The sequence below is a fragment of the Carcharhinus amblyrhynchos genome, chromosome 4, assembly GCF_965287045.1.
Source record: "Carcharhinus amblyrhynchos chromosome 4, sCarAmb.v2.hapA, whole genome shotgun sequence".
Lineage (NCBI taxonomy): Eukaryota > Metazoa > Chordata > Chondrichthyes > Carcharhiniformes > Carcharhinidae > Carcharhinus > Carcharhinus amblyrhynchos.
In genome coordinates, this window is record NC_137327.1 from 22,481,349 (window position 1) to 22,500,745 (window position 19,397).

Consider the following 19,397-nt stretch of genomic DNA (forward strand, 5'->3'; position numbering starts at 1 on the left):
TCACAATGCTGTTTGCTAGGGAGTTCAGGAATTTGATCTCAACAGTGAAGGGACAGTGATAGATATCCATTTTATGTTGGTGTGAGTTTGGGTAGGGGAGGGGTCAGTCCTTGAGGTGGTGGTAGTTGTCCCATGTGCCTGCTGCCATTGTTTTCTAGCAGTACACATCATGGATTTAGAAACTTTGATATGTTATTGCAGTACATTTTGCAGATGGTACACTGTCACCACTGTGCACCAGCAGTGGGGGCAGTGAATGATTAAGATGATGGATGAGGCTCCAATCAAGTGACTGCTTTGTTCTGAATGGTGTTGAGTAGGTGCAATCATTCTGGCAAGTGGAGAGCATTCCATTGCATTCAGGTTTACCTCGTAGATGGTGGAAAGGCTTTGGAGAGTCTGGAAATGAGTTATTCATCACAGCATATCTAACCTGCTTGTGTAACCTCAGTATTTATGTGTAGCAGGTCCCTCATAGCACACAGGATGTTGACAGTAAGGGTTTAGTGATGGTAACACCTTTGAAAGTCAAAGGGATGTGGTTATACTCTCTCTTCAAAGATGCTCATCCTGGCACTATGTAGTACAATTGTTAGTGGTGAGGAATAAATTAATTACTGATTGCTCTTTCATAACTTGTGTATGAATCAAGTATTCCAATGCATATTTTAGACCAGACTTGTAATAATCATATTTGCCAAATGTACACTTTTGTCAGTCAATAAATGGAAAGCAGCATTAATTGGATTTTTTTTTCTCCCCACCCCATCTTGCTCATTTCACTGAGGGAGCTCCTATCCAAGCTCCATTGCTGCTGCTGCAAGTGATTGCGTGCATACTGTGGTCAAAACTTTTGACACCCTTGACTATATATAGCAGATTGAATCACTGCAGCAACCAAAGGACATTGCAGGAATTCTCAAGTGGTGACTGGAGAAAGATGGAAGAGAAGAAAAGTTGTGAGCAACTCTGGTGGGGAATAGGGAAGTTGAACATAAGGAAAGTGCAGAAGCTTCACTCGGGAGAAAGGGAAGAAGCTAGATGCTGTGAATGATGAGAGCTAGAGGGAAATGTTAAGAGATGCATCTTGGGATGGGAGTGAGGGGAGAATTTGGCAATGACATTGAGTGGCTTGTAAGGTTGACAGAGAGCCTCGTCTCTAATTTGCTTTTTTTAATTAGCTAATGCAAGTTGGATGTTAAAATTTCCCTATTCCGTTGTCAAACCATAACACTGCCCTAGCTAAGTAGCTCCACCCAAACTTTAAATTAAGTCTTTTGTGACTGCGGGAAATTGTCCCTTTTTGTTCTCCTTGTTCTTTCCATAGCATTCTTCTCTGCAGTGGCAGCATGACATGAGCAGCTTTGCATGGCCATTTCATGAAATGCCTCCGCTTCTTATAGGAACGTAAGAGTAGGTCATTTGAGCTGTTGAGCTCATTCACACAGATCATGGCTGATCATCTGTCTCTATGCTATTTTTTCCCACTATTCTTGGATGTCATCAGTATCCAGAAATCTATCAATTTCTGTCTTGAATTTGTTCAATAATTGAGCTTCCACAGCAAATTCTAAATGTTACTCTGATCCCTGTCTCACTCATTATAGCCCACCATCCTGAGAAAGACCTGTTTATTCTTATTCTGTTTTCTGTTTCCCCAGGCATTACCACAGCAGTGCCTTTTGTTTCTTTTCCTGCAGTGTTATCTTTTATAAATCTATCCTTCGTGCCCTCCTCTTCCTTATCCAAAATCTGCTCCTTGACAACATGGTCTGCAATTATGAAGTCAGCTTTCAGCGTTAAGCTGAAGATACCCAGCTCTGCCTCTCTACTACATCTCTCAAGCAATTGATTACCTGAGTGTAGTCTAACTGTTCAATATCAGGACAAATTGCAACTTTCTAAACTCAACATTAATATTTTAGAAGCCATCATCTTTGGCCCTTGCCACAACCTTAATTTACATAATGTTTCCTTGCTGGTTCCTGAAGCTACAATAGACCATTTACATTTTTGCCATTATGTTTGATTCTAATCTAAGTTTCAAAGTCTATGTTCCATTAATTGGCATTAATTGAATTGTTTTCTCCACCAATCCCACCTACCCCATGTATAGATGGGGAGCTACTTCACTTCTGTATCCATATTAACTCCTCTGCCTCTGGAGCCATTATATCTGTCATCATCACCTCCAGTCTTAGCTAATCTAAAATGGTTTTGACCATTAATCGCTCCGTGGTCTAGGTCCAACTTATCTCCTAAATTTCCTCCAAAATACTCTGTTCCTCAGCCTCTGGCCTCTTGTGTTTTCATCTCTGCTCTTTGCTCCATCAGACAAACCTACGAATTAGGAGTAGATTACATAGGCCCTCAAGCCTGATCCCCTGTTCAAAAAGATCATGGCTGATTGGTGGCAGAACCTTAAGGCTTGTTGGTCCAAGTTTCTAATAGTCCTTCTGAAACCACCCCTCCTAATCGCTGCTTAGCTGGTGTACGGTTTGTTTCTCGTGCCCCTACTTGTGAAGTGACTCAGACTATTCTTTTTAAAGGTCTTATATAATTGGAAGTTGTTGCTCAGGGTCAGGGAAGCAAGTGTCATAGCTTGAATTGGGAACTTTGAGATGATTCAGTTATTTCATAATTGCTGTTTAAAATTATTCTCTGTATTTTTGTATTTGCAGTGTTGATTGTGTGGGAATTTTAAAACTCAGAAATGCTGATGTTGAAGCACGCATTGGTGTTGCTGGTTCCAAGAAAAAAAGTACTCGTGCACGATTGGTGTTCCGAGTGAACATTATTCGTGCTGATGGGTCTACTTTAACTCTGCAGACACCTTCATCATCCATTCTATGCAGTAAGTAATATTTTCTTTAAAAGTATAGTTCTTCTTCTGTTTGTCTTTTGTTCACTACAGGCGGAAACCCATCATCATCTCTGTACCAAGCTATTGAGGGCATATTTAATGTGGACAACATTGGTCTTATGAGCTGGTCACCTCTCTTTTGGAAGGCTCACCAGGTTAGGCATTTAACTGGGTTGGGCTGGATCAAGGATCCTCCAGCCAAGAGCTGCTGGTGAATCAGAAACTAATAGCTCTTCATTGTTTGTCAACACCACCATGAAAGTGATGGCTGTTGCTGGTAGTACACTGTTATTAAGCCCAGGCCCCAGAATGTAGGTAAGTGATGGGACAGGAGAGGGATTGTGGGCAAGGGAAGTTGGCAGCAAGAGAAGAGGGTAGTTCTCAGTGACACCCAGCCCACTTTCTCTTGATGCTGGATCCCATGATCACTGTGCATCTTTGAATGAGGGACCCTTTTTTTTTGTAAGTCCACAAGCAGTCTCGTAGCGTTTGCTTTTTAGGGCTTCCCAAAATCCTTTGCCTACTACTGAGTGAATGCATTAGCTGCCCACTTAAGAATCTCAATGAGGGAGGAAGACTGTTCAAGTCTTCCAGGAGCTGACTTAAATCAGGGCAGAGATGGTAAAGTGGTGGAATCCTCACCTGACACCATTCCACTTGATTAAATGCTATCACACACATCACAAGCACACACCCTAAAGTCTGGCATCAAACTCTCCTCATGAGAGGCCATTAAATTTCAGCCACAGTTTATGTTTGTTCACAATAGATGGCATGCTTACTCTTCAAGGAGGGACAACTATCCTCCAAAGTTCAGAGAGTTTGGGTGTTGGTTCTTAAAAGTGAAGGATTTGGGCTTTCAAACTCTACAAGAATGCTGTTGAATTTCACCTATTAAAAATTTGTTGCTCATTAATAGACTTTTTCTTAAAATGATTATATGGTGTTGAGGTTGCCATAGTACAGTTGTAGAATGGCAGGAGAAAAAGCACTCTTGAAATGGATTATTCAGATTCAGTTGTTGAGTAGCTTTTTAAATAGTATGGTTGGAGAGTGAGATGGCCATTTTTTCAGAACTCTTGTAGGAATTTAACATCAATCTTGTGTATATGGACTGCATACTAGTCAGTAATGGACATAGTTTCTTCATCCCATATTTGATCCTTCCTTGTGTTTCTATCCCAGAACTGAGATTCTGCTTCCATTTTAAATTACTGTGGTTACTTGGCATGGGGACGATTGGATAAGCGGAACTGCAATAGTAAGAACTTGGGCTGTGAATAGGGGTAGTGAGTAACTGTGGAGGTATTTGGAGAACGGTAGTGCACGTGGGGACAGTGGTTAATTGGGGTAGGAATGAGGTTCCTGGCTGTTGGTATTTAGAGTTACTCTGGCTACAACTCCTACCACTGCATTGACCTCTCTATAATTCCTTGCAAGCCTTCATTCTATTTCCACACATTTCTAAACTCCATTGCACTCTCCCACTATCCTCCTTTCAACTGTTTATTTCCCCCAAATCACCACTGCATTGTGAATGCCCCAGTAGTTACCACAGCACTCTAAATTCCAGTTCTGATGTCATCTCCCTGAAACATCAATTCTGCTTCTCTCACTATGGATGCTGTCAGACCTAAGTATCTCCATCATTTTCTACTCCAAATTCCTTCCTGTGCCCCCACCCTCTTCTAAAATACTAATTAGTTGTTTCTCAACTACTCTCTCTTCCAACCCTGAAACACGAAACCATCATTTCTCCAATCTCCTGGAGTCATCCACATCCTTTGCAAATCCTCAATCTAGCATACCCTCCTAAGTAACATTATTAACCATTGCAACCATATATATTCTAAAACCTGTATTCCTCAACATCCTATGAACAACTTATAATGAAGACAATTTTCAGTTTATGTAGGGGAATAGTGTGACGTATTTTGTAACAAAAATCAAAACAAAATCATTTAAAGTGTAGGAAGTAATAACTCTTTGTTATGGCGCTCTTACTTCAGTGTTCAGTGTTTTGCACCAAGCACTGATCAGTCAGTGTGATAATTATCAAATTCAGTGGCACATTCAAGTTCAAAGCTCTGATCTCCGTGGCAAGTAGACAAACTACGTGTGATGCTTTGAAAGATAAAACGTTATTATGTCATAATTGAACATGTTTAAACTAACAAAAAGGAAATTGTTTCATTGATAACTTACCGTGGCTATTTCTTTCAAGGATGTTATCTTTCATGTTGCACAACAAAAGCATAAACCTGGATTTAGCATTGAAGGTAAAATTGAAGTGGTGTAGTGTTGTCTGTTAAATGTTAACTAGACAATAATTGTACATTTGCATTGTATTGAGGACTAAAACATATCATGCATGCCCTTGGAGTTGAATTAGTATAATCAATGCCTGTGGGCATTAATTATTTTATGGAGGGGAAAGAAAACTGGCTATTTGTGTTTGCTACTTGCCGCTGGTTATTCAAAATTATGACTGGAAATTGTACTAATGCATTCAAAGATGCAGAGTAAAATATTGTTTTATTTCTGTTAAATTGTATGCTAATGTCAGTTGTTTCTCTTTCAGTTTTCGAAACTGGCAGCACTATTGGGCAACTTAGGAATTTGACCTGTCTATAGTTGAAATGTTAGTCTGAAATAAGGGCTTGCAACTGCTTGTCTTTTCCTGTAATTATACTGTACTCTAAGGCTTGCATGACATTTCCTGCATTGCATTTTGAAAGTTGCTTAATGTATAATATGAAAAGAACAGTAAATAATTCCTCTCAAATGTGGAATCATAGCTTAACAGTAGACACATTATCTGCACTGTTGGCCTAATTACACTATATATACACACACATAGACTTATAACCATTTGTTTACATATTGACTCAGTCTTTATTTACGCATACCTACACAGAGCTGTACCTGTTAACTGTTGGGAAAATGTTCTTGGTCAGTTCATATGTTTACAAACAAGCTCAAAAAATTGATCACAATCTTTCCTGGGACTTTTTTTGGCTCTTTTCTACCAGCTATTTTTAAGCAAGCATGATATTTTTCTTTAACTATGCATTAAATTTATGTTGAGTTTTTTTTTTAATTGATTGTGCCTTTGGGTAAAGTCCAATTCTTTGATATGTTTAGTCCGTAATCTTTCATTTTGTTTGTCTGTTCTGTTGGCAAAGTCACTGACTTAGCCCTGATCTTAAATAGCAGTATGTAGGTCTTATTATTCCATTGTTTCTGTTTCCCTCATGGATCAGCTTTGAGCTCTACTGATCTATTACACTTGAAATTCCTGCCTGGAGCCCAACACAAGTTTTTTTTTAATCCAAGTGTGTCAGAAGAGATTAATTTTAGCAGAACCTTTTGCAAGTTTATGGGATGAATGACTGAGTAAAAAAATGACCTAGTATGCTATTTTTGAGATGATGTTTGCAAGATAAATATTGACCAACATTAGTGCAATTCTTCTGCTCCTCTTTGAATCATGTCATATAAACTTTTATGCTCACTGCGAGCAGAGTGAGCCTCGGCTTAATGCTTCTTCTGAAAAAAAAAAGCATCCCCAATAGTGCAGGACTCCCTTTGAACTGCCCTGAAATGCAAGTCCCGATTATGGACTTGGAGTGGATCTTGTATCTTGGGTTTATTGACAGGAGTGCTAATATTGAGTTTTTCATTGTTGATTCTCATGGGTTATGCAGCTGTCAAGGTCTGATTGCTGAAAGATACAATTTTCAGATCACTGTGAACAAAATGTATTTCTGCAAACTGCTGTGAAACCATTCAGATAGGAAAGAATCCTTCGGAATCCAAAAATTGTAACACTGATATAAACACCTGTAGTTAACAAAGAACGAAAGAAACAGCACAGGAACAGACCCTTCGACTCTCTAAATCTATGCAGATCATGATGCCGTAACTAAACTAAAGAAAAAACCTTCTGCCCTTATTCGGTCTTTACCCCTCTATTCCCTCCCTATTCAACTACCCATCCAGCTTACTCTTAAATGTTGCTAATGTGCCTGCTTCCACCACCTCCTCTGGCAGCACATTCCAGGCCCCACTACTCTGCGTGGAAAAACTTCCCCTGTACGTCTCCTTTAAACTTTCCCCCTTTCTCTTCGAACCTGTGCCCTCTTACAATTGATACTTCCACCCTGGGAGAAAGCCTCTGACTATCCACCTTGGCTATGCCTCTCAAAATTTTGTAGCTCTCTATCAGGTCTCCCCTCAGCCTCTATTTTTGCAGTGAAAACAATCCTAGTTTATTCAACCTCTCCTCATAGCCAGCATCCTTAAGACCAGGCAATATCCTGGTGAACTTTCTTTGCACTCTCTCCAAGCTTACGCATCTTTCTGGTAGTGTGGTGACTGGAACTGCATGCAGTACTCCAAATGCGGCCTAACCAAGGCTTTGTATAGCTGCAACATGATTTCCCAACTCTTGCACTGCATGCCCATATGCTTTCTTAATCACCTATGTCGCCACTTTTAGGGAACTGTGTATTCGCATGCCTAGATCACTCCGTATGTTAGTGTTAGTATTCTTAAGGCTTCTACCATTTACATTATTATTCACAACTAAATTTGATCCTCCAAAATGTATTACTTTGCTTTGGCCAGATTAAACTCCATGACACAGTGGTTAGCACTGATGCCTCTTTGTGCCAGGGATCTGGGTTTGATTCCTGGCTTGGATCACTGTCTGTGTGGAGTTTGCACATTCTCCCTGTGTCTGTGTGAGTTTCCTCCAGATGCTCTGGTTTCTTCTCACAGTCCAAAGATGTGCAGGTTAGGTGGATTGACTCCTTAGTGTTATGGGGACTAACTAAGATAAATACATGAGGTTATAAGAGGTAAGGGCCTGGGTGGAATTGTGGCTGGTGTAGACTTGATGGACTGACTGGCCTCCTTCTGCACTGTAGGATTCTATGTGCCATTCCTGTGCCAAAGTTTCCAATCTACCTATATTCAGTGTATCCTCTAACAGTCCCCAGCACTATCAGCAACTCCGCCAATCTTTGTGTCATCTGCAAATTTATTAATCAGAACCCCCCACCCCGCATTTTCCACCAGATCATTTATATGTACGACAAGCAACAGAGGTTTCAGCACTGATCCTTGCAGAACGCTGCTAGCTACAGATCTCCATTCTGAAAAACATCCTTCCATCGCTACTCATTGGCTCTATAACCAAGCCAATTCTGTATCCATCTAACCAACCCATCGTGAAAAGAGGAAATATTGCATGCATGGGTGATCTCCTTTTCCAGCACCTGGCTATCTTGTAAGAGGTGTACAGAAGCAGTCTAGTGATGCTTCCTGTGGAATTCCCAATTATCTTTGGGGTGCTGTCTATCTTTTATTCCAAGTCATCCAATACAGTGTCATTTAGGTTGGGATCTTGGTAGAATAATTATCAAACTTTCATTGTTATATATGTTTCATTCCTTAGTATTTCTACCCTTGTGTCTTGGTCAGTAAAATCACTTGAAATCTTATAAAGTTTAACCTTTGTTTCAACCAATTTAATCCATATATTTTTTAGAACAACTTCACTAATATGAGTAAATTGGTCTTAAAATTGAAAGCCATTTTGGGTTATACAGTCTGATCCTTGATTAAAAACCAATCTAAGAAAAATTAGCAAAGTCACCATTTTAAAAGAGATCTCAATGAATATTTTTAAAAGTGATCACTAGTGGTAGGATTTCTCTCCTATGGTGGATTCCCCAAAAACAAATTATTCAAATTTTTAAATAATCTACTCAGTTTAAAAACTTAATTTGGTTGTTTGTTCTTTGGATTTCTTGCGTTACACTGTAAATACTTCAGGATTTTGATACCATTGTCTTGAAATTACCGTGTAATTTTGATGTAGCCACATTGCAGATTATAAACTTATTTTTCATTTTGATTAAAGCTCAACCAGCAGGAGCACCAGAAATCTTGAAGAAAAGCTTACATACTTGCACAGTGAAAGGAGGAGAAGAGTTATTTCTGATAGGAAAAAACTTCTTGAAAGGCACAAAAGTTATTTTTCAAGAGAATTCAGGTCAGTCATGCTCTGTAACTAAAATTGAACATTTTTAAGTTCCTGATTACTATGAGGTTGGCATTATGTAACAGCTACCAACCTCATCTATATAGTATGATGCATAGCTGGGATTAACTGCTAGGTGCACCTCAGTTTGAGTGCAGTAATTGAGGAGCATCGGCTCTCTTATGAAGTCTTTTAGTCTTCAGGTTTCCGTTGATGGTGTTCTGCAACACTTCCAACCTCTACAATTCACTATTATAACCTGCCCTAGTATGCATTCAAATTGATTTTGCGTGAGAAAATGAAATTCAAATAATAGCACATTATATCAAGTTCTATTATGGGACATCACAGGAAATTAGACCACGAACGAACCAAGGCAGTATAAATCGCTTTAGACTTCTGACCAACATGGCCAGCACTTGGTTTATTTTGTGGCAAACCATGAATCCTGTTGTGTAAACTTTGTCAATGCTATTTCTGCTCACAGTGGCAAAACAATGAAGCATATTGCTGTCCAACTTCATATCTTGGAGGAATTGTTCCAGACTATTTTGTTACTTTTTTTTAAAGATACATTCTTTTTGCCTTATCTTCCCACTGAAAAAAAATTCCAGCTATCCAGATTCCACTGGAGTGAAGGTACGTCAATTAAAAGAAAAACTACCACCCAACACAGGGTGAGGGTTTAAAAACAATAGCGAATGCAAAATCAATTAAAAATGAGCCCAGTCATTAGTATTTTATTTTTAGCATAATTGTGAATCGTTATGATCCGAGCTGATATTACTGGATAGTCAGGTCCCAGAATGGAAGCCTAGTTTAATAGAACGTTTTTTTTTTGTTTAGAGATGCGAACGAACAGAGTCATTGGATTGCCGATTAACTTTTACCATAAGAGTAAACATATATTAAACATGGAAACACTGACTATAATACAATATTCCTTCACCTCATCTATTTCTGCACAAACCTTCACAGATTTTTAAGAATAACACAACTTACAAATTATTTTAAATTCTCATATTCTCAGTAAGTATATATGCTATGTAAACATATAGGCCAACTGTGATCAGACACCCTACTCTGAAAACAAGTGTGCTGGTGCTACCCAAGACAACATCTGTGGATTTCTCATTAAGTTCCCTCCCAGATGCTCATCACACCGTGAGCAAACTGGAACTCCAATATTCTACACAGGCATTTCCAAACCCCACTCTTGATAAACACACCTTAGAATCTCCTCCCAAATAATGCTTTCTCTTTGCCTTCACCAAGGATCCATCTTTAGGATTTCAATCTCTCTCAGTATTCCTCTGCCTTGGATTGCCAAGCTTCTACACAGCTTCTCAGGTACCCAGCCAAGCCAACAGAATCCTACTATAGGCTGTACTAAGGTATCACCAACCTTGGAATTACTTCAGATATTTGGCTTCTTGTAGCCAACTCCGTCGGATCTGCAGCTTTCAGCTCTGCCTTTAACTGGGAGATTTTCTCTGCCCCTGTCTTTAACTTCAGCGAACAGTTAATTCTTTATTCAGGTTCCAGATCCTGACCTTTTCACTTCAATCTTCCTGGGACTTCTCTTTCATTCCCTGGTTTTTAGAACTATGTTTTTTAGCTTCTGGGACTTGCTTTCTGCCTCTCACTCATTGTCCTGTCTCTCTGCTGGCAGTTTATTTTGGAAGCTGTTTTCTTCACAGGTACCTCATTCTAAACTGAACTACAAATGCTTACTTTTCAGTGTGGACCCTGGTTGCTAAGCAATAGCCTAGTCTTTAATCTCTGTTGTTTTTATGTTGTAAGCCCTTTAATCACAAGACAGGTTCAGTTTGAAATGAAACCAAAACTTAGACATGCAGGCAACTTTGTTTAACATCAGCTAAGTGAAGTTTTAACCCTTATACAGAAACACAAAATTAAACTTATTTAAAGCTATATCTGTTTCCTATATCCACAAATATAAATTACTTAAAATTACCTCTGCTTCCTAACAATTAAGTTTATTCACAGGCGTGAACACTAATACATCTGGTCTACAATTTATTGCTAGTTGCTCCACATCATTGATACTGGTAGATTTTCTCCATAAGTTTACCAGTCTTCAGCAAGTGCTTCACATGTTTATAGTATGGAGAGGATTTAATATTGATGAACTGCGAGAAGAGTTGATCTTCCATTATATACTTTGTGTGTCCGGTCAACCAGATCAAAGTTGTTTCTTGTTCAAAAACAATTTTGATTTTAGTTTTCAAAGGATTTGTGCACAATTTCCATCTGAAGTGGACAACCCAAAATTTTAACTTTTAAATCCAAATGATGGGTGGAAGTGCTGAATTTCATAGTTAATTAGTCATTTCCAGAAAAATGCCCATATTATGACTTCAATATTTACATAGCAACTTATCACGTTGTAACATCTTATTGCATCGACAAACACAGACATCATTCAAGATTGTTACATCTGAACACAATAATTAACATGCTTTTTGTGGTATTGGTTGAAGAGGAAACTGTTAGCTGAGAAAACAGGACAACCTTTGTTTTTTCAAGTACTGTCATGGGGACTTCAAACTCCAGAAAAATTGGATGAGGGAGGGAGAGCCTCAATTTGATGTTTTACTTGAAGAATGACATCTCCAACAATTAAAATATGAGCTGTTATAGGCTCAAATCCACAACCTTCTGAAAAGGAACTAAAAGCCAAGTTAACACAGAATTTTTAAGAGCCCATGGAGATAACCAGAGGGTAGGTGGACTCAAATGAGAAGAAAATCCATTTCGCCATCTCAATTGCATGTTCTTACTTCATCAAGATTCTGCAGGAGATGGAGTGTTGGTGGGTCTGGTTACCCAAGTTTGAGGACATAGGATTTTACCATTGCATTGCGCCTGTTTTTAGTAAAGTCAGATGTAAAGCGCTTAGCACAACTGGTGCCGGTTTTTGCAATCGGCGCCATTTTACAAGCGCCAGATTTCTGGCGCGATCGGTCTCTTACCAGAAATGGCAAGAGGCAGGTTAATGCATGTAAATTTATTTTAATATTGTTTTACATCTGCTTAGCAAGCCCGGCACTCAATTGTCCATGCTCCCCCCACCTTTACAACCTCACTATGCTCCCCATGAACGGTGAGCAGTTGACTTGGCCTCGCCAGTGGAATTGGAGGCTGTAGAGTCTCCTCCAAGGGAGGCCAAGGGCAAGGGGGGTACCCCTTGAGCAGTTCCAGTCTGGCACCTGGGCACTGCCTGCTGGGGCAGGGCTAATGGGGGGATTGGTCGGGGAGAGACTGTGGGAAGGGGTCCACTGCCAATCTGCAGGGATTAGTTGGGGGAAAGAAGGGAGAAGGGGGCTGCTGCCAATCTGCAAGGGTTGGTGGGAGGGAGGGAGGCGGGTCCACAATCGGTCTGGGTGGCGGGAGTGAGGGGTCGGCAAGGCCTGCATCTTGGGCCGCAGGCCCCCACAATTGCAGGAGTGGGAGCTGCATCAGGCAGCCTGCACTATCAGGGGCCTGACAGCTCTCTTTCCTGTCAGATCCCCACTACTGTTAATGCGCATGTGCAGCATCAGAGGCCTGCACATGCGCACTACCCCTCTCTGCAGGGTTTTGGCTGCGTTAAGCCCCGCCCACAGGCTTACGCAGCAAGCAACAGACTTGCTGAAAATTTTGCAGGCAGAGTGCTTATGTGTGGGCCTGAAAACACGCCCAAAAGACAGATCTGAAATTCTCCCAGTTTCAAGTCCGCCCAGCACTTGGGGGAAAAAAAAATGATAAAATCGCCCCCTTAATTAAAGGAACTGTTCCAGTGCCATTTTGTCAAATCAGGAGGGTGTCCTTGAAATGGTAGCAGCTGCCCAGGGACCTCTGGGTAACCATAAGAGCTAAGGATCCATTCAGTGGGGGAGGCATTGTACTAATTAAGAGCTGCAACGAATGAGATGTTTGTTATGGTTAGATACTTGCCCTGTCCTGTCTGAAGGTCCTAACTGTCTTTGCCGTTTTACCCCTCATTTGTAGCTAGCAACTGGGAATGATGATTCTCTTCACACCTTGCTACATACTTCAGTTTTCCCCTCTGATAGTGGAGCTGATGGTCTAGCAGTAATACAAAAAATAAAATACTTTGCTGGAAATCTGAAACAAAAACAAAGTGGAATATTCAGCAAACCTGGCAGCATCTGTGAAGATATGACCTTTCTTCAGAATTGGAAAAAGTTAGAAAGGAAATAGCTTTTAAGAATAGAAGGTGGTGGAAAAACAGCAGAAGGCAAATGTCTACGATAGGATGGAGAATGGGAGAAATTGAATGCTAAGTTTTTGTGGGAATCGTGGTAATGGGATGAGTAAAGAAACAAAAGTTGGGTCTGGAGGAAGTGTCAATGGTAGAATGGTGAACAGCTGCCATTGGAAAACAAAAACAAGAAAGACAAGGTTAAGACTGAAACTTGCAAAGAGAATGAGACAAAATGGGAGGGGAGGAGGGGGAGAGATTACAGTCTGAAACTGTTGAACTTTTCTGGATTCAAGTTAATCAAGCAAGGGATAGATTCACATGAAAACAAATCTGAACACTATTCATATTAAATTTGAGGCTTTCAAAAGTCCTAGTAGTTGAAATAATTTCATTCATGTGGCTTGGCTAAAATTTTTTTTTACACCAATTTTTCTTGAGTAATTTTATCCCCTCTCTCTTGAAGACATTGATTCATTAAGATGCCATTATTCATATATGATCCTCGACTTGGAACAACAGGAGTCCATTCAACTGTGGGTGCTGATCTCAGTTCTGTTTATCATCTGACACCTAAATGTGCACAGTTTCTGTGAGGCTCACTGGAGAGCAAATATGAGCAGGAATTTCACCTTGTTATTCACTTTGGGACTTCTTTGTGTTTTACTGGCTATGTTGAATTCCATGGGCAGTAATTCACTTGCCCAAGAACAAGACTGCTGTTAATTCTACTTCATTGAGCAATAGCTTCCTGACTGTCCAGGGTCATATTTGGATATCCAAGAGGTACGTTAGGGACTCCCTCTTGAAAGTTCCCATATAAGCGTTTACGTGGCAATTGTTCAGAAGGGCTAACTGTCCCTGGACAGTTGTGCTGGGATGGGAACCGAGCGAAGGACAAAACAATTTAAATCGCCAACTTAAATATCTCCCACACAGTATTCTTCATCTGCATGGGATTATTCCCCCCACCTCCCCACTCCCAACAAAACCCTTGATGATGTTCATACCCACTCCCACATCTTATTCACTTCGAAACTTACTTTCTTCCTTTCAATGGAATCATTAGACTTCCTCTCTTTATAGCAGCAAAGTTACGAAAAGGAGCCCGTCCTCCTTTGCTCAGCTCCTTTTGCATTTTGCTGTGTAGCCACTGACGACCTCCGCTTCTTCAGACTCACCCAGCTGAGTCAGGAAGGTTGGGTGAGATGGGTACTTTGGAATTCAAGTGCAGCTAAGTCTATGGAAGCTGATTGCCACTCCAAGGAAGTTACAGGATTGTTTTGCATTATAATCCATTTTTAAGCACAATGTAATTTTAAGATTTCTCTGATTTGTTTCTATTCAAAATCTGTGTTAGGCAACAAACCATTAGTAGAATGTTTATTAATTTCTAAAACTTTTTCTACCTTGACTAGATGAGAATAATCCTTGGAAAGCAGAAGCTGAAATTGACATGGAACTTTTCCACCAAGTGAGTTTAAACACTCAGAATATTTTTCATGAAGGGGATATTTACAAATTTACACTCTATCACACTTGCCTCTCATAATGCCTTCCTGTCTTGCTGATTTCCATCGTATCTTTTCCATATCTTCTGTCTAATTGTCATACTGTGAACAATATATATATCATTTTTTTCCCTTGAAACTGCCATCTTATGTTTAGGATGGCATACGCCTTTTGAGTTCTCCCAACAATTGCCTCCGATCTGAGTCCAAATAAGACAATGCCTATAGTTCCCATCAGACAAAGAAATAATAGCAAGTTTGCACTTAATAAAGTTAAGTTGACTTTTTTCTGTTCTCCCCGGCCTCCAACATGTCAGCAGTCCAGTGGAAATCATCAACTCTGCTGAATTCCAGTAAAGAGAGCTGATGCAACTGCATGGAGTATAAACAACCACTGGAATGTCAAACAATCCTTTATTGTTGTCTACACTGTGGTTCTTAATTATAATTTGCTAGCTCCAATGTTCAATTAATATTACATTTGATCAATAAGATTGGCTCAATAATAATACTTTTAACATTTATGACACCAATGTCCTCTCATTGGCAGAACTTAAAATTCCAGAATATGACGCTTAAGTATAGGTTGTTCTTTTCACCAACCTAAATATGATCTTGATCTCTGCTGGAATGTAGAGATCTCCTGCTTACATGGCAATTTATTTTTTTATGGTATATCACTTCTACATGAAGTACCACCACCAAAATCCTCTCCTACTGGATACCCCTTGCACATCCCCAGCTTCATTCCCTAAAACTTCCTCCTCTTTTGTTGAGCTTATTAAATATTGACTAAAAATCTTTTCCCAAATGCATTTTAAGAATTCTGTCCAGCTACTTTTACATTGATGCAACAGCTGTTAACATGAGGATAGTTGATGTCCTCCTACTATTACCTGTATCCTATTGTTTTGCACATTTCAGAAATTTGTCCGCATATTTTCTTCTCTCTCACTTTCTCACACCTCTGCTCTTGCTGGCACGTATGCTCTCAGGGATTGGTCCTGCTCTTTTGCATTCTTGCCTACTTTCTCACCCATGTGCACTTCTTGAGCACACATTCTCTCGTGCCCTTCTCACAAGTGCTCTTGTCCTCGTGCCCTTCTGGCCGGCTTTCTCCCCCCCCCCCCCCGCCCCCATGCTTGCCAGGCCCACCCTCTCCATGAGTCGTTGTCCACTCCCCGACCCCCCAACCCTTTCACCTGTCCTATTTGGAGGTTTATGGTACACTTCCAGCAATGTGGTTGGCCTTTTGCTGCTCTTCAGTTCAATCTAAATTGCCTAATTAGATAATCCATCTAGCATACCATCTATTTTCAGTTTGTAAATGCTTCTTCTATTTTGGCTAAGATCAAGCCCAGGATGGGGTGTAATGCCTCAAGTCTGCAACTTGGACCTTGCTTGTCTCTCTTATGGGACATTGAATTGGATTCAGTTGGACTTTCAATTTGGTCTTTGGAGCAAGCAAGGAATGGATTTGGGTTTGCCTGGTCCATTCTGAGCATTGGCTCTATAACTTTAAGAATGTTGTCAAATATTTTATTAAAAAAATTTCTTTCACCCCATCTTGTGATTCTCCTTTTTCATCCCTTCTCAAACTGTCTGGAAATCCTATAATCATGGAATCCTTACAGTGTAAAAGGAGGCCATTCAGCGCATCGAGTCTGCACTGATTCTGACAGAGCATCTTACCTTGGCCCTATCCCTGTAACTTTAAGTACTTACCCTGCTAACCCCTCTAAGCTACACATATTGGGATACTAAGGGGCAATTTAGCATGGCCAATCTACCTAACCTGCACATCTCTGGACTGTGGGAGGAAACTCGAGCACCTGGAGGAAACCCACGCAGACACATCGAGAATGTGTACACTTCACATAGTGACCCAAAGCTGGAATCGAATCTGGGTCCTTGGTGCTGTGAGGCAGCCATGCTAACCACAGGAATGTTGTGGTATAATTCTTGCCCTAAGAGCCATGCCTTTTGCATTGATTTATCTCTAAACAGGCAAATGCTTAATGTGTTTATATCTTCTCAAAGGATTTGAGATTATTGATATTATCTATATTCATTACGCATGTGATTTTGCTTTCCTATTTTCTCTTTACAGAATCATCTTATTGTTAAAGTTCCTCCATATCACAATCCACACATAACATCCCCAGTTTCAGTTGGTATATATGTTGTAACCAATGCTGGAAGGTCACATGAAGTACAGCCTTTTACTTTCACTCCTGATCCAGGTTAGTGAAGTTCAATATAATGATTTTGACTCTTGACTATTTAAATTTTTGATCTTGGAAAGCAAAAACCCTGACAAATTCTAGCCAGCAGGAGTATATCTGATATTTGTTAATCAAGTGGTAGCTTTACTGAAAGCTGCTGTTGAGGGCTGGCCTCTAGTCTCTTTTCATTCACAGGTTTTAAGTCGGTCCACCTCGTGTCCAACGAGGGGCATACACACGATGGGTCGTACTGGGGCTGCTCTTGGTTGTTCGAGGTTGGCCTAGTGCTTCATGTTGTTAGTGTGTGCCTAAACTGGACAAGATACTGGGCAAGACGACAGCTCAGTGATTATTGCTGATTGCTGTGCAGACACGTGGATTTGGGCCGGTGTCTGTGGGAGTTTGCACGTTCTCCTCGTGCTTGCGTGGGTTTTCTCCGGGTGCTCCGGTTTCCTCCCACACCCCAAAGATGTGCTGTTAGGCTGATTGGCAGGAATAAATTGTCCCTAAATCAGATTCCCTCAATCTGGATGGCCATAAAACATTAGACAGGGGTCGTGGGTGGAGAGGGGGACTGGTGGTGTTGAGATGGCGGCACGGGCTCGTTGGACCGAAGGGCCTGTTTGCCGGGCTGATTTTGTTCTTTGTTCTTTTGTTTTTTGTAGTCAGTCACGGAAACACCGCTGGTTGGGAACATCTGGTGATGGCAGTTTATTAGCATCACCAAATTATAGCAACATTAATATTAACTGCTTTCTATTGATGTAGAATGAAACTGTTTGTTGGGTTAGGTGGTGCATGCATATGCTAATAAATGTTTATACAGGTGGATAAAGAACGAGTTCAGTTCTATCCTTCACCAATCTGAATTATAAAACGGTAGCAAAAAATTGTTGCCTGAAGATCGCAGTAGGAAACAACAACAATCCTCATAGCCACTGTGAAAAATGGCAGGAAGCAATTGCAGATTTAGTGGAATGATTATCTTCAATATTCTTGAAGAATGAACTATATATGGCCTGCAGAAGAATGAAGTGAAAATGTGAACACAAATTACTTCCTTTCCACAGAGGAAACAAGGGCTGCAATTCTCCCAAAAGTGCTGAATTGGCAGGAAAACTGTTCTAGATCTTGACTGTTTTGTCAGTTCAGCTTCTCTCCACTTTGTGCACTGCAGAGGTGATGTGGAGATGCCAGCATTGGACTGGGATAAAAACAGAGTCTCACAACGCCAGCTTAAAGTCCAACAGGTTTATTTGTAGCAAATGCCCAAGCTTTCAGAATAGGCTGTCCCTTCGTCAGGTGGGTGGGGGTTCTGATCACAAAAACAGGGCACAAAGACTCAAACTCAATTTACATGAATAATGATTGAAATGTGAATCCTTACAGCTAATCACATCTTAAAAGGTACAGACAATGTGTGTGGAGAGAGCATTAAGCACAGGTCGAAAGGATGGGTATTGTTTCCAGACAGGAAAGTTAGTGAGATTTTGCAAGTCCAGGCAGTGCTGTCTCCACTCACATTGTCAGTACCTTTAAGACTTGATTAGCTGTAAAGACTCACATTCCGATCATTATTCATGTAAATTGAGTTTGTGTCTTTGTGCCCTGTTTCTGATCTGAACTCCCACCCACCTGACGAAGGGACAGCCTGTTCCGAACACTTGAAGCGTTTGCTACAAATAAACCTGTTGGACTTTAAGCTGATGTTGTGACATCTGCAGAGGTCCCAGTGATGAGTATCATGAAAAACCCAGGGGAGGCCTATTCACGCTGGAGTCTGACTGTTCTGGAACTTTGCACATGTGCGGTGGCCCCGATCTGTCAGACTCCTCATTTGCTGGCTAGCTCAACTGCTGGCCAGCCTGGGACCCCTGCAGTGCTGCCCCTCCAGCCCCCCAATCCCCACAGCCTGATCGCGGCCCCCACAATAATTCCCGGGCCAGCCCTGACACCCCTCCCCCCACCCCCGGTCCTGGAGCACCCCAATGAACAGCCACCTGTGCCCAGCAGTGGTGATTTACCATCCGCCCCATTCCCCTCACCCCGGTGGACTCCTGTCCTCGCTGAACCCCTCTGGGGTCAGTCTCTTCCACACCACGCCCCCCACTTCACCCCACCAATCCAGCAGACCATCCTGCCCCAATCACTGCCCTTCCTCCATCCCAGAATGATTGATTGCCGTACAGCGGGACACCCCATCCCATCGATTGCCCGTAGATGCTGCTCCTCTTGACACTGCCTGATGCCATGTGGGGATGCCGTGATGCAAGGTGCTCCCTGGGCATGGGGCACTTTGCCCCTTGGGTTCTGGCACAGGCTGGTTCTGCCAGGATGTCCATGGGGCACCACCCCCTCTGCCCGATCCTCTGGGGTCCCTGATTGCAGCCCCCCCCCCCCCCCCCCGCCCCGCCCCGCCCTTTTCTTTCAGGCAGGGTGTCGCGCTAGTTTCCCAAATGGTGGGGAGCTAGTCTTAACCCCACTGGAATGAAGTGCTCCTGATGGGATGGGAGATTCAATC

The 19,397-nt window shown here is 41.4% G+C and overlaps 1 protein-coding gene across 4 annotated transcripts in view; it reads left to right on the plus strand.

The window, feature by feature from the left end:
* The window catches only part of nfat5b (nuclear factor of activated T cells 5b), a 170,455-nt gene that overhangs the window by 111,545 nt on the left and 39,513 nt on the right, over nucleotides 1-19,397 (plus strand). For all 4 annotated transcript variants that reach the window (XM_080186804.1, XM_080186802.1, XM_080186803.1 and 1 more), the window contains 4 exons: nucleotides 2,682-2,854; nucleotides 8,793-8,924; nucleotides 14,559-14,614; nucleotides 16,762-16,894. In XM_080186804.1, coding sequence (XP_080042930.1) covers nucleotides 2,682-2,854; nucleotides 8,793-8,924; nucleotides 14,559-14,614; nucleotides 16,762-16,894 — 494 coding nt within the window. The remainder of the gene's footprint in view (nucleotides 1-2,681; nucleotides 2,855-8,792; nucleotides 8,925-14,558; nucleotides 14,615-16,761; nucleotides 16,895-19,397) is intronic.